Source organism: Cervus canadensis, chromosome 4 (genome assembly GCF_019320065.1).
Source record: "Cervus canadensis isolate Bull #8, Minnesota chromosome 4, ASM1932006v1, whole genome shotgun sequence".
Classification (NCBI taxonomy): Eukaryota; Metazoa; Chordata; class Mammalia; order Artiodactyla; family Cervidae; genus Cervus; species Cervus canadensis.
This window is the reverse complement of record NC_057389.1, coordinates 2,559,117-2,572,790: the sequence shown is the minus strand read 5'-3', so window position 1 is coordinate 2,572,790 and position 13,674 is coordinate 2,559,117. Positions and strand designations below refer to the sequence as shown.

The following is a 13,674-nucleotide window of genomic DNA, read 5'->3' as shown; positions in this document are numbered from 1 at the left end:
ATAATCACTGTGAACATTTACAGATCTGGGAATCACCACGTACCTCAGAGGATAAATTAGATCTTGTAATGGATGATAAGTTGAGTTAGTCAACATGAAGAAAAAGGTCATCTGGTTGTGGGAATTACTGCCATTTCTATTCTTGGTACATTCAGATAGGAGTACATTTTTTTTTAAATATAGTAACAGTAATATTTGCTTTAAAGAAACATCATCTCCTGCTGACCTGCTGAATGTGTCATCGTTGTGAGAACTGTCATTTAGATGTATGTGCCCCCCTAAGCAGTGTGTGCTGGTTATTAGTGATAACCATGTGTCAGTTCCCAGTTAGGTTGGATACGTTTACAAAAGCAATGTCACAAAGTAAGCACACACCAGGAACATTATTTTTCAATTTTCGATCACTTAAATATGAAACAAAGTACCCCCCAGATTGAAGGGGAGCTGTTCAAAGTGAGAAGCCCGAGTTTCTCATGACAGCTCTTCCTGTCCTGCTTCTGTTCTGATGTGAGGGCCCAGTCCTCTCTGTTGAGGACAGCAGATTGAGCTCAAGGTTCCATTTTCGCCCGAAAGCCAGCGTTTTAAGGACAGTCACTGAAGACCTTGCTTTAAATTGTGGATGGGTTTCTTTCAGGACTTATTCTGCATGATATCCTGTCTGTGTCAGATCTCAGTTAAACTTCTGTTTGGTGGCTTAGACACGTCCCTCAGGGCCCCCATCACCACTGTTCGTTTCTCCAGGTTGGGGGTGGGCCAGTTGCTGTTTTACCATCTGATCTGATGACTTGTCCTCAGCGCATATTGACCCACTAAACACGGTCCTGAATTCTTGCTGGACTGTGAGTGAGGCTGTCTTTTGCTCTTTCTCCCAAGCTGCTGCCTCTTGTTCCTGTCACTGTTTCACCGTCAGTGAGAGAGCTGTCTGACTTATCAGGCATGTCCTTGGAAGAGTGTGTTTTGCATTTCAGAACTGCTAGAGTCAGGTAGTCTAGACAGGTGGAGGGAGCTGAACTCGGCTGGTCCAGAGTTCATGTGCGGAGGAGATGTGCCTGGGATTCTCCAGAGGTTGCTGTCAGAGCCACAGCCCTGGGCCGTCTGTCTGCAGCACCCAGTCGTGAGCCCTTCCAGGCTGCTTGGCCCACCTCTTCTTTCAGGCCCAGGGGACATGCTGGAGGTGCCGTCCAGTCTTTCTCTCCATACACAAGGGACTGCGCGTCTTGATCTCCTTAGAACCCGTGCTGAGCAACAGACTGCAGAGGGTGCTGCTTTCTGACCCTCACCTCTTGCCTACTTAGTTTCATTTTTTTCCCTGCCTCAGAAAATATTCTTTAAAAAAAAAAATGCTTAAAATTACTTTTATGTATAAAATGCAAATACATAGTATTTATGACTGTGTTTACACACATATTCTTTTGACAAAAATTTCACATGCTATAAAAAAGCTGGCTTAAAACTCAACATTCAGAAACCTAAGATCATGGCATCCAGTCCCATCACTTCTTGGCAAATAGATGGGGAAACAATGGAAATAGTGACAGAGTTTACTTTCTTGGGCTCCAAAATCACTGCTGATGGTGACTGCAACCATGAAAGCAATAGATGCTTGCTCCTTGGAAGAAAAGCTATGACCAACCTAGACAGCTTATTAAAAAGCAGAGACATTACTTTGCCAACAAAGGTCCGTCTAGTCAAGGCTATGGTTTTTTCAGTGGTCATGTATGCATGTGAGAGTTGGACTATAAAGAAAGCTGAGCACCGAAAAATTGACACTTTTGAACTGTGGTGTTGGAGAAGACTCTTGAGAGTCCCTTGAACTGCGAGGAGATCCAACCAGTCCATCCTAAAGGAGATCAGTCCTGGGTGTTCATTGGAAGGACTGATGCTGAAGCTGAAACTCCAATACTTTGGCCACCTGATGCAAAGAGTTGACTCATTGGAAAGGACCCTGATGCTGGGAAAGGTTGAAGGTGGGAGGGGAAGGGAAGGAATGATAGAGGACAAGATGGCTGGATGGCATCACTGACTCAGTGGGCATGAGTCTGAGCAAACTCTGGGAGTTGGTGATGGACAGGGAGGCCTGGCGTGCTGCGGTCCACGGGGTCACAGAGAGTCGGACACGACAGAGCGACTGAGCAACAACAACAGCGTAGACACAAAATCTCTTTGAAATCTGTTCCTGTCCTCTGTCCACCACTTAAGACAGGTAATGCAGATATGTGGGCCTTTTCTCTCTCTCTCTCTCACACACACCCCCAAAGAAATATGTTGTGTTTGTGTCTGTTTTGAGCACGAAGTTTATCATACTGTACAGATGCTCTGCTTGCTTTCTCCATCAGCTCCTCTGCCAGGACAGAGTGTTGCCTCTTTCTTTTCATTTGCTGCAGAGCATTCCATAGCATGGATGTACCTACCTGGTTTTATTACTCATTTGCCTGTTAGTGGGCATCTGGTGTGTTTCCCCATATTTCTACTCTTGGCGCCAGTGCACTGTAAATATCCTTGTGCTCATGATCGCTGTTCATTTAAGGTAGATAAGAGGTAATTAGGGTATGTGACTTTAATATTTAATGTATATTATTTTATTGGCTTCTAAAGTGTCTGTGACAGTTCAGAAGAGATTCTGAGATTGTTTTAAAGAAATTTTAGGTTCTGGCAAGCCTTGTCCCTTAATTTTATTTTATTTAATTCAGTAGCTCTTATAGTATATCAGATTGCAGATCAGTGCCTTCTCTCCTTGTTTAAAAATAATCTGGAGCTCTTCTCTCTGCTTAGAGTTCCTATAAAATATTTCTCAATCCTTGGTCTGAAAGTAATTTCAACATTTTCTAGTAGTTGGTCTGCCATTGAGACATGATAGCTGAGAGGTCTAGTCCTGATTCTGCCAGACCTTGTGATCTTGCGCAGGTAATTCCCTCCTAGGCTTGCGGTCAGAATTGAATGGGTTATTAGGTGTATGCAATACGGTCCATACTAAGCACTTGCTACCTGCTGGTGGTTTTTCTCCCACACAGCTGCCTCCCTTCACTCAGTTCTTCGTGCCTCTTCTGTGCTCGGAGCGTAAAGATAAATAAGACATGGTCCCGGTACACGAGGAGCTGAGAGTGTAACAGGCGTGCGTTTACTCAAAACTAAAGGACTTCCTCCTCACCTTTCCACGTGAGCCTTCTCTGTAGCCCGTCTGCTCTCCCCCCTGCCGGCCAGCTGCTGCGTGGTGAGGGACAGCCTCTCACGTCTTCATTCTCTCTAACTGTTTCCAGCCCCGAGCCTGTGCCCAGCACATGGCTGAACTCTGAAGTGTGAGGTGTGTGTAAGACAGCCTGTGTCTGTGAGGTGCTCACAGGCTGTGGGGAGGAGAAATGAAAGAGCGCCATGGTTCTCAGAGACTCCTTTGGCTCCTCTGTCAGAGCTTTCCGCCTGTGAGCTGGCTGCATTTTACTCTGCATCGCGTGTATTAATACAGGTAAAGAATCCCCATCCTCTCTTCTGCAGGGGCACAGACTGTGAGGTGCTGTTAACAGCTAACGGGTGCTTAGTTCTCTGTTGGAACGTGGAGTGTCCGCACACCCACTCTCACTTCCCTGTGCATTACTTTTGTAAAGTCAGAGCTGTTTTCTTTCCCAGGATTGAGATAAAACTAGAGGGCCTTTAAAACCCCTGGCCGTCTAGAGCCGTTGCTCTGGTAGAACCATTTTAGTAAAAGTATCTTTTGCTGCCACATCCTGCAGAGAGGCAGCAGGTCACTGGAATCAATGGGCTTGTACCCCTGCTTCTTGGGGACTTCTCCCCTCAGTCCACGGAGCTTCGCTGGGACAGGTGCGTCTTCAGATTCTTGACACGGAATAGGAGATGTTGTTTGTCGGTCGCTCAGTCGTGTCCGACTCTCTGCGGCCCCATGGACTGCAGCATGCTAGGCTTCCCTGTCCTTCACTATTTCCTGGGGTTTCCTCAAACTCATGTCCACTGAGTCGATGATGCCATCTGACCATCTCATCCTCTGTCGTCCCCTTCTCCTGCCCTGTCATTCTCAGGAATAAGGTCTTTTCCAACGAGTTGGCTTTTCACATCGGGTGGCCAAATTATTGGAGCTTCAGTGTTAGCCCTACCAATGAATATTCAAGGTTAATTTCCTTTAAGATTGACTGGTTTGATATCCTTGCTGTCCAAGGGACTTTTAAGAGTCTTCTCCAACATCACAGTTCAAAAGCATCAATTCTTCAGCACTCAGCTTTCTTTATAGTCCAAATCTCTCATCCATACATGACCACTGGAAAAACCATAGCTTTGACTATACAGACCTTTGTCAGCAAAGTGATGTCTCTGCTTTTTAATAATATGCTGTCTAGGTCTTTCATAGCTTTTCTTCCAAAAAGCAAACATCTTTTAATTTCATGGCTGCAGTCACCATTTTCAGTGATTTTGGAGCCCAAGAAATAAAGTCTATCACTGTTTCCATGGTTTCCCCATTGATTTGCCATGAAGTGATGGGACCAGATGCCATGATCTTCATTTTTTGAATGTTGAGTTTTAAACCCACCTTTTCACTCTCCTCTTTTCACTTTCCCTGGGCTTCCCTGGTGGGCTTCTGGGCTTCCCTGGTAGCTCAGAGGGTAAAGCGTCAGCCTGCAATGCAGGAGACCTGGGTTCGATCCCTGGGTCGGGAAGATCCCCTGGAGAAGGAAATGGCAACCCACTCCAGTATTCTTGCCTGGAAAATCTCCTGAGCGGAGAAGCCTGGTAGGCTACAGTCCATTTAGTCGGAAAGAGTCGGACACAACTGAGAGACTTCACTTTCACTTTCACCAAGAAGCTCTTCAGTTCCTCTTTGCTTTCTGCCATTAGGGTGGTGTCATCTATGACACCTGAGATTATTAATATTTCTCCCAGAAATCTTCATTCCACCTGTGATTCATCCAGCCTGGCGTTTTGCATAATATACTCTGCATAGAAGGTGAGTAAGCAGGGCGAGAACACACAGCCTTAGCCTAGTCCTTTCCCAGCTTGAACCAGCCCGGTGCCCCGCGTCCGGCTCTGACTGCTGCTCCCGGCCGTCCGGTGCCCCGCGTCCGGCTCTGACTGCTGCTCCCGGCCGTCCGGTGCCCCGCGTCTGGCTCTGACTGCTGCTCCCGGCCGTCCGTTGCCCCGCGTCCGGCTCTGACTGCTGCTCCCGGCCGGCACGCGGACTCTCAGGACGCAGGCCGGGCGCTCTCGTGTCCCGTCTCTTCAGGAGCTCTGCGCAGTGTGTTTTGTCCAGCCAGCCAGAGGCTTTGGCATAGTCAATAAAGCAGAAGTAGATGTTTGTCTGGAACTCTCTTGCTTTTTCTGTGAACCAGCGGATATTGGCAATTTGATCTCTGGTTCCTCTGCCTTTTCTAAATCCAGCTTGAACATCTGGAAGTTCTCAGTTCACATACTGTTGAAGCCTAGCTTGAAGGATTTTTAACATTACCTTGCTAGCACATGAAATAAGTGCAATTATGCAGTAGTTTGAGCATTCTTTGGCATTGCCTTTCCTTGGGATTGGAATGAAAACTGGCCTTTTCCAGTCCTGTGGCCCCTGCTGAGTTTTCCAAATTTGTTTGCATATTGAGTGTAGCACTTTAACAGCATCATCTTTCAGAATTTGAAATAACTCAGCTGGAATTCCATCACTTCCCCTAGCTTTGTTGTAGTAATTCTTCCTAAGGCCCACTTGACTTCACACTCCAGGATGTCTGGCTCTGGGTGAGTGATCACACCATTGTGATTATCTGGGTCATCAAGGCCTTGTTTTGTCCAGTTCTTCCGTGTATTTTTGCCACCTCTTCTTAATCTCTTCTGCTTCTGCTAGGTCCTTATTTCTGTCCTTTATTGTGCCCTTCTTGCATGAAATGTTCCTTTGGTATCTCTAATTCTCTTGAGGAGACCTCTAGTCTTTCCTGTTCTGTTGTTTTCCTCTATTTCTTTGCACTGTTCACTTAAGAAGGCTTTATCTCTCCTTCCTGTTCTCTGGAACTCTGCGTTCGGATGGGTGTATCTTTCCTTCTCCCCTTTGCCTTTCAGTTCTCTTTTCTCAGCTGTTTGTAAAGCCTCCTCATTGCGTTTCTGTTTCTTGGGAGTGGTTCTGGCCACCACCTCCTGTACAGTGTTACAAAGCTTCATCCATAGTTCCTCAGGCACTCTCTGTCAGATCTAATCCCTTGAATCTATTTGTTGCTTCCATTGTATAATCATAAGGGATTTGATTTAGGTCATACCTGAATGGTCTAGTGGTGTTCCCTACTTTCTTCAAGTGAAGTCTGAATTTTCCGATAAGGAACTGATGATCTGAGCCACAGTCAGCTCCTGGTCTTGTTTTGCTGACTGTATAGAGCTTCTCCCTTTTAGGCTGCAAAGAATATAATCAGTCTGATTTTAGTATTAACTATCTCGTGATGTCCATGTGTAGAGTTGTCTCTAGTGTTTTGTTGGAAGAGGATGTTTGCTATGACCAGAGCGTTCTCTTGCCTAAACTCTATTAGCCTTTGCCCTGCTTCATTTTGTACTCCAAGGCCAAATTTGCCTGTTACTCCAGATTTCTCTGACTTCCTACTTTTGCGTTCTAGTCCCCTGTAACGGACATCTTTTTTTGGTGCTAGTTATAAAGGTCTTACTGGTTTTCATAGAACCGTTTAACATCTGCTTCTTCAACATTAGTGATTGGGTCATAGACCTGGATTACTATGATGTTGAATGGTCTTCCTTGGAAACGAACTGAGATGATTGTGTCGTTTTTGAGATTGCACTGAAGTATTGCATTTTGAAGTCTTTTGTTGAGTAGGAGGGCCACTCCATTTCTTCTAAGGGATTCTTGCCCACAGTAGTAGATATAATGGTCATCTGAATTAAATTCACCCATTCCCAATCATTTTAGTCCTCTTTCTCCTTCAAACATTTTCTTCTTTGAAAAATAATAATTTTTCTTTGAGAACTCAGGGATACGTTCTTGCTTTTATTACCATCACATGGTCTGTTGGTAATAAGTATATTAAGTCTGACCTTATTTTAAAACTCTGTCCTGGCACAGAATTTAAATTAATGTCTTATTCAAGTGCAAATGGACATAGAGGCTCCATTTAAAGGACCTTTAAGCATTTGTTGCCCCAATAGTATCTGAACATAATAGTGCTGAGCTTGAGAAAGATGATTGTCTCAGTAGAAATAATTTATCATTGCTAGAGGTAATGCGAAATTGCTAATTTTTTTCTCAGAGCATTTTTCTTTTGTCAGTGTTTTCCAGAGATGCATGACACCCTCCTTTATGAAGACTACTTCATTTTATGTATTTCTTTGGCCCCTGAGATAATGTTCCGTCTAGAGAGGAAAAACATAAAGCAGTGCTGAAAACCCTACAAACGCTTCCAGTAACGTAGAGTCACTTGCTGTCTGCTGTTTTTCCTAATGCCCCATTAACACTAGCATCCCTAGTGCTACATTTTGGGTTTGGGGCTTCTTTGGTTCATTTGTGAATACTTGTCTATTAAATTTTTTATATAATTCATTTGGTTGTAGAAAAAAAAAATCTGGGTTACTTAAAGTATGCTGGAGGGAAAGTTTACTTTAAAAGGAATGCGTTTCCTAGTTCAAGGAGGTTACTATTGTTCTATTACCAGTGTTATGTCTTTGCTTGCCCCCCCACCCCAAACTTCCTGGTAGTGGTGGGGTTTCCATCAGCTGTGTTGGTAGGTTTATCTGGTAATCCTCAGAAGAAAATGTATGTCGGTATATGTATGTATTTAGCTAGTAGAGGTTAGTGGTTCAGACTGTGGCTGTGTGTGTGTGCTAAGTCACTTCAGTCACGTCTGTCTCTCTGCAACCCCAAGGACTATAGCCCGCCAGGCTCCTGTCCACAGGATTCTCCAGGCAAGAACACTGGAGTGGATTGCCATGTCCTCCTCCAGGGGATCTTCCCGACCCAGGGATCGAACCCGGGTCCCTTATGTCTCCTGTGTTGGCAGGTGGGTTCTTTACCACTAGTGCCACTTGGGAAGCCTATAAAGCAGGGGGGAAATGGCATTTCCTTCCTCCACCCATGAAGATCATACTCCTCGTAGTAAGAAACTGAAGTTGGCTCTGTGAGGTTGTTCAATCAGAAGAGCGACATCTACCAGAAGAGACTCCCTGTGAGCATTCTGAATATTGTATTAATGGGAGCTGCAGCCCATTCAGTATTGTTACCATGTTATTATTTATGGTGTACAATTTCCAGTGTATTTTTCACCTAAAGCTATAATGCTTAGGCCAGCTGCATTTATGTTTTCTCCACAAATCCTGCGTATTCAAACTTCCTTTCTGCTTGCTGTCACCTTCTGTAAGCTCTGGGGATTCTTCTTAGCTCCTGGAAAAAAGTCTTCCTCACTTTATTTCTCCCCTTCCTGTGTTTCTGTAGACAGCCCTCTGTGTCTAAAGAGGTGCTGGTTGTCAGCGAGGTGACAGGTTGTGTGTGAGGAAGGGGAGAGCTGAGTCATGAGTCACAGCTGTAGGAAAGTGTCCCGGGCTCCAGGAGCCTCAGAAAGCTTCAGCTGTACAGGATAGTATGTGGCCAGTCTTTCTCCTTTGACCACTTTCCTAATTGCTCTCTTTCTCGGAAGATCCTGCGACATCTTTTCTACCCACTTCACTGTATTAAGTGTTCCATTTATTTATAACTCCTCTCCAGCTCTAAAATAGACCCAAGGGCTCACCACAGACCTGAAGATATACTTAGGGTAGCATGACAGATAGAAATTAGTAAATACTTTAGGCTTATTAAAAACAAAAATGTCCAGTACATCTGGGACTTTCTGAAGCTCTCCTCTCTCTGCTTTATATAGCAAAGGGCAAAATGAATCACTCCATAACAAGGGACCCTAAGAGATATCAGACTCAGTTAAAATTGACTGAAGTTCTGGGGAGCTCTCCAGATTATACTCCACAAGTGCTAATACGGTAATATCGGTTTCAGCCATAAATCATCTCGCTGGATCTCCTGTCTCTTTTCCTGGAGAGAGATCATGGGCAGTAATATACTGTCTTTCGAACCAACAGAGTGTAAATTTCACTGCTTATAATTTCCAGTGTGTGAAGAGAGCCTGGTGAAGAAGTAGCCCTGAATGGCTCTGCTGGGGATGGCAGCCCCGCTGAGTGGTGGATGAGCCGCAGTGGGCTGACATCCTGCCCTTCACTGTCATCTCTCCCCTCTGTGACTTCCTGCAGGGTCATTTGCATGTTTTATTCCATGTACATTTATCTCATTCCAGCCTCTTAATCCTTCTGTAGAGTCATACATGATCTGAATATGGTCTGACTTTAAAAAGATGAATTGTGACACCGCTCTGTGTATGAGGGATGGTAAGGATAGACAGCTGGAAACAGGGAAATGCATGTGACTTTGGAAGGAGTTCTGTATAGTATATTTAAGAAAAGGGGGGGCAATTATTTTTTATTAATGTATTGTTTAGTCGCTAAGACATGTCTGACTCTTTGTGACCACATGGACTGCAACGCTCCAGAATTCCCTGTCCTTTACTGTCTCTTGTCTCTTTGCTCAAACTCACGTTCATTGAGTCGGTGATGTTATCCAACTGTTTCATCCTCTGGCACCCTGCCCTCATTCTTTCCCAACATCTTAGTGTAAATATTGTTTTGATTTTAGGAGTAGAAGGACAGTCTGTGGAGATTTCCAATATTGTAGACATCCGAAAAGAACATAACTATGAGATTGCAATGAGAATTTCTTCTAGCATCAACAGCCAAAACAGATTTTATACTGACCTAAATGGATACCAGGTAATTTTCCATTAAAATGTTTAAATGATGGTTATAGTATGTACCTTTTATATATCATAATAGGCAAGTTAATTTTGGATCCTTTGAAAAAATATACTTACTTAAGGTTGCAAATTATTTCTAAAATAAAGCTGAATTTTCAGACACTTTTAGTTTCTGTATCTAACCAGGTTTTCAAGGACAGAACAAATATTTGCAAGACTATTTTGTAAAACATCTATTTGTAAGGATTTGTTTTTTCAAAGGAAGATTTGGAGACCACTATGCATGTTAAATACCTTGATGCTAAAATATATATGAATTTATCTAGTAGAAGGAAATATTAGTATTAATTAGGGATTGATAGAGTATATCTTTTATTTCCTCATAAGGAATTGGTCTATGCGTATTTAGTTTGTTCCACGTATGTTTTTAAATGTATGATTTAACCGTGGGCTCTTTTCAATTCCAGGAAATCCTTCTCTACTGATGTATGTGTGTGTGTGTGTTTATACACATATGTATATGTGTACATAGATACAGACACACAAATAAAAACATCTATCTGTTAGAAATGTGAATAGCTGTATTTAATCAAAGTTTTTGTGAAATAGTTTGAAATAGTAATGGGAAAATGGATTCATAAATTTCTTTTCAGATTTTCATTTCTCTAATTTACTAGAGCTCTTTTGATTGCTACCTAAATCTATATTCAAAGTATATGTGTGTAACAATATATATTTGAAATAATACTATTAAAAACATGAGCATGTCTCTGAGACATTAGCATTTTAGAAATTTCTGACTGTGAATAGAAATAATTTCACAAATGCTATTACTCTGATTTTCAACTGGGATGAGTGGAAAGGATTGTGATAATTTTCTCTTCTACAGTTTCCTGCAAAAGTTAAATTTAAACCTTTCCAAAGCATAAAAATTGCAGCATCCATTTAAAATTAACATGTTAATTCTGCTACAGCTGTTTGGCTTTCAGATGAAGCCCTGGCTTTATGGTGATTCATTTTTCTTGTGTACAAAAGAAAGACTTTTCTTCAAGTCCTATAGAAGCAATCATTTGTATATGTGGGTGTATACATGAATGAAAAAACTTAGTAAAAATGAAAATGTGAATTTTCTTTACAAAGATAGAGCACATTAATAAATAGGAAAATATTATTTTTAAGACTGTAAGCTAAATGTTTCTTCTTTTTTAGAATAGGCCATTTCTTATGCTTTGAAAAGAATAGTTACTTGGGCCAAAGTAGAAATCTAGACCCACAAATGGGGAGGGTAACAGCTACACAGTTGTGACGATTTTAGATGTCAGTTTTTAAAGTATAAGCTTAATTGGAGTAGAAAGATCAGGCTTGGCAATTTCCTGCTAGCTAGCTTTCTTTCCTTCCTTTTTAAAAAACATTTTACAGGTTTTTTGTTTTTTTTTTTTACACCTACCAGGTTGTTAATTTCTTAGGGCTGTGATATAAACTGCCACAAACTGGGTGAGTTAAAACAACAAAAATTTATTCCCTCACAGTTTTGGACTTTAGGAGCCAAAATGGAGGTGTAGCCAGGGTCCCCCCGCCTCCGTCTGCTCTCGGAAAGGGTGACCTTGCCTCTTCTGGCTGCTGGCGGCTGCTGGCGGTCCTTGGCGCCCCGTGTGCTGTAAACACATCACTGCAGTGCCTGCCTCCGCTGTCACATGGCCTCCGTGTGTCTCTGCATGTCTGTATGTCCAAATGCCCCGTCTCTTGTAAGGACACCATTCTTTAGACTATCACCCACCCCAACCCCGTGTAACTTGGTTATATCTGCAGAGGCCACGTTTCAAAATAAAATCACACTCACAGGTTCTGAGTGAACATGACTTTGAGGGGACACTGTTGAGAACCAGTAAATTGAATGACCTACCGCAGGGTTGTTGTGAGGATTAAAGACCTTATTTGTGGAATACCCAGCACTGTGCCTGGTGTTAATGGACACTCACTCAGTACACGTTAACTATTGTGCTTACATTGTACTTCTCCTATTCTGAGTTAAAGTTTCATGAGTTTAAAAGAAGACAGGACATTTTTATGTGGTGTGAGTAAGGTTTCTGATAACAGAGTCTCTGTTTGACATCTCTTCCTGAGGTTTGAGTGAGTTTGAGTTTCCTTGACCCAACCAGCTTAGTTCATTATCAGTGTCTCTCATAAACTAAAGGTGGAGTTGTAGTTCATGCATTCAGATACTAAACCAAGAAAAATTGGAATTTGGAGCTGTCTACATTGAAACTGAACAAGAAGAGTAAGCCTTGAATAGTTTTTAAATATAAAAATGCATTTGATTATTATAACATAGTATGTTAGAGGATATGGTGGTGAGATGTGTGGTATTTCTTAAAACTGATTCAAGAATTATGAGAGGTATTTCTTGAAAGGGGATAGGGAGCTATTATGCTTTGCATTCATTACAAAAGCAGTATGTTAGATTTAAATGAGAAATGAATACCTTTATAACTTGTTTTATGCAAATATGGAGAGCTAGAAAACTTTTGTAAAGGATTTTTATTCTAAATTTAAATAGTAATGCCTGTTTTAAAAAATACAGGTAAGTTCTACCTATTTCACTTAAAAATTTTCTAAGATGCTCATGATTTTTCTTCATATTGAAGAATGTTTTAATTTCTAAGTTAACTGTTCTGTTGGACAAGAAAGGTGCTGTACCTTTTTCTGTTTGGAAATAAGCCATTTGTAGTCAACAGTAATGTTTTTAAGTACATGTATAAATATCAGTGGATTTTCTTTTTTTCTTAACGGTAATTGTTTGGTCTTGCAGATTCAACCTAGACTGACAATGAGTAAATTGCCTCTTCAGGCGAACGTCTACCCCATGACTACGATGGCATATATCCAGGATGCCGAGCATCGCTTGAGTCTGCTCTCCGCTCAGTCTTTAGGTGTTTCAAGTTTGAAAAGTGGTGTGTATTCTGTAGACTCTCTCTGGCTCTTCCTAGTCTCACTTCCCAGTGTATCATCTTTCTCTTAGTCATGTGTTAGTTATCTTCCTCAGTCACAAGCTTTTTTCTTTTGAGAACCAGGCTGTTAGTTAATTTTGAGCTTTGTGAGACTGACATAAAATAATAAATTTCCTCAATCTTCAGATGAAAACAGACCCAAAAGTTCACAAAACTGATGATTTTTAAAGATAATTTACTTTTCCCGATAGCCCATTGTTTGCAAAATTCTGTCATTGTTGTGACTGAATGGATATGGAAATTCAGACTCCAACTAAACTAAATTTAGATAATTTGAAGTTTCGATATTAATAAATTAACCAAGGTTGCAAAAGGGGAAAGTTACAGTTCAAACTTAGGTCCTTTTCTGAATCGCATCCCCCTAGAATGCTGCCACCTGAAGGAAGAAGGGGAGTAGAGATGATACAGACACGGCAACAAAGAGATGACAGACACGACTCTACATAGATTCCCAGCAGACGGAAATGGGGAGAAGGAGAAAAGTAGACGCTGATGGTTTTTTGTGGGACTTTCTATTGAGAGATGTGTCCTTCATAATGCCTGTTTTTAATTATTTACATGTCATTGCTCCTCTTTGCTTACATACTAAGAGTTGCTAAGCCAAGTGTGTTATAGAGCTGGGCAGGTAATAAATGAGTGTAGTTGCCTGGCATATTCATTTCACGTTGGCACATGCATGCATTCTGTACTTCCATGCACAGAAAACTTTACTGTTTATCATTTTTCTTTGTGGCCTTCATTACACAAAATCCTGAGATCATGTCATGAAGACATGAATGCAGTTATAAAAATAAAAGTGGCCTCACCTCGGGGATCCACTAGGGACTGCTGAGATGTGAGTGAATTGCAGAGCACGCCCCCCAGTGCACAGACCTTGCTGCCGTGGGGAACTGGCCCAG

The 13,674-nt window shown here is 42.1% G+C and overlaps 1 protein-coding gene across 1 annotated transcript in view; it reads left to right on the top strand.

Annotated features, from left to right (window-relative positions):
- Positions 1-13,674, top strand: part of MAN2A1 (mannosidase alpha class 2A member 1) — a 215,115-nt gene that overhangs the window by 158,478 nt on the left and 42,963 nt on the right. Inside the window, exons 17-18 of the mRNA XM_043464497.1 lie at positions 9,650-9,783; positions 12,577-12,718. Coding sequence (XP_043320432.1) covers positions 9,650-9,783; positions 12,577-12,718 — 276 coding nt within the window. The remainder of the gene's footprint in view (positions 1-9,649; positions 9,784-12,576; positions 12,719-13,674) is intronic.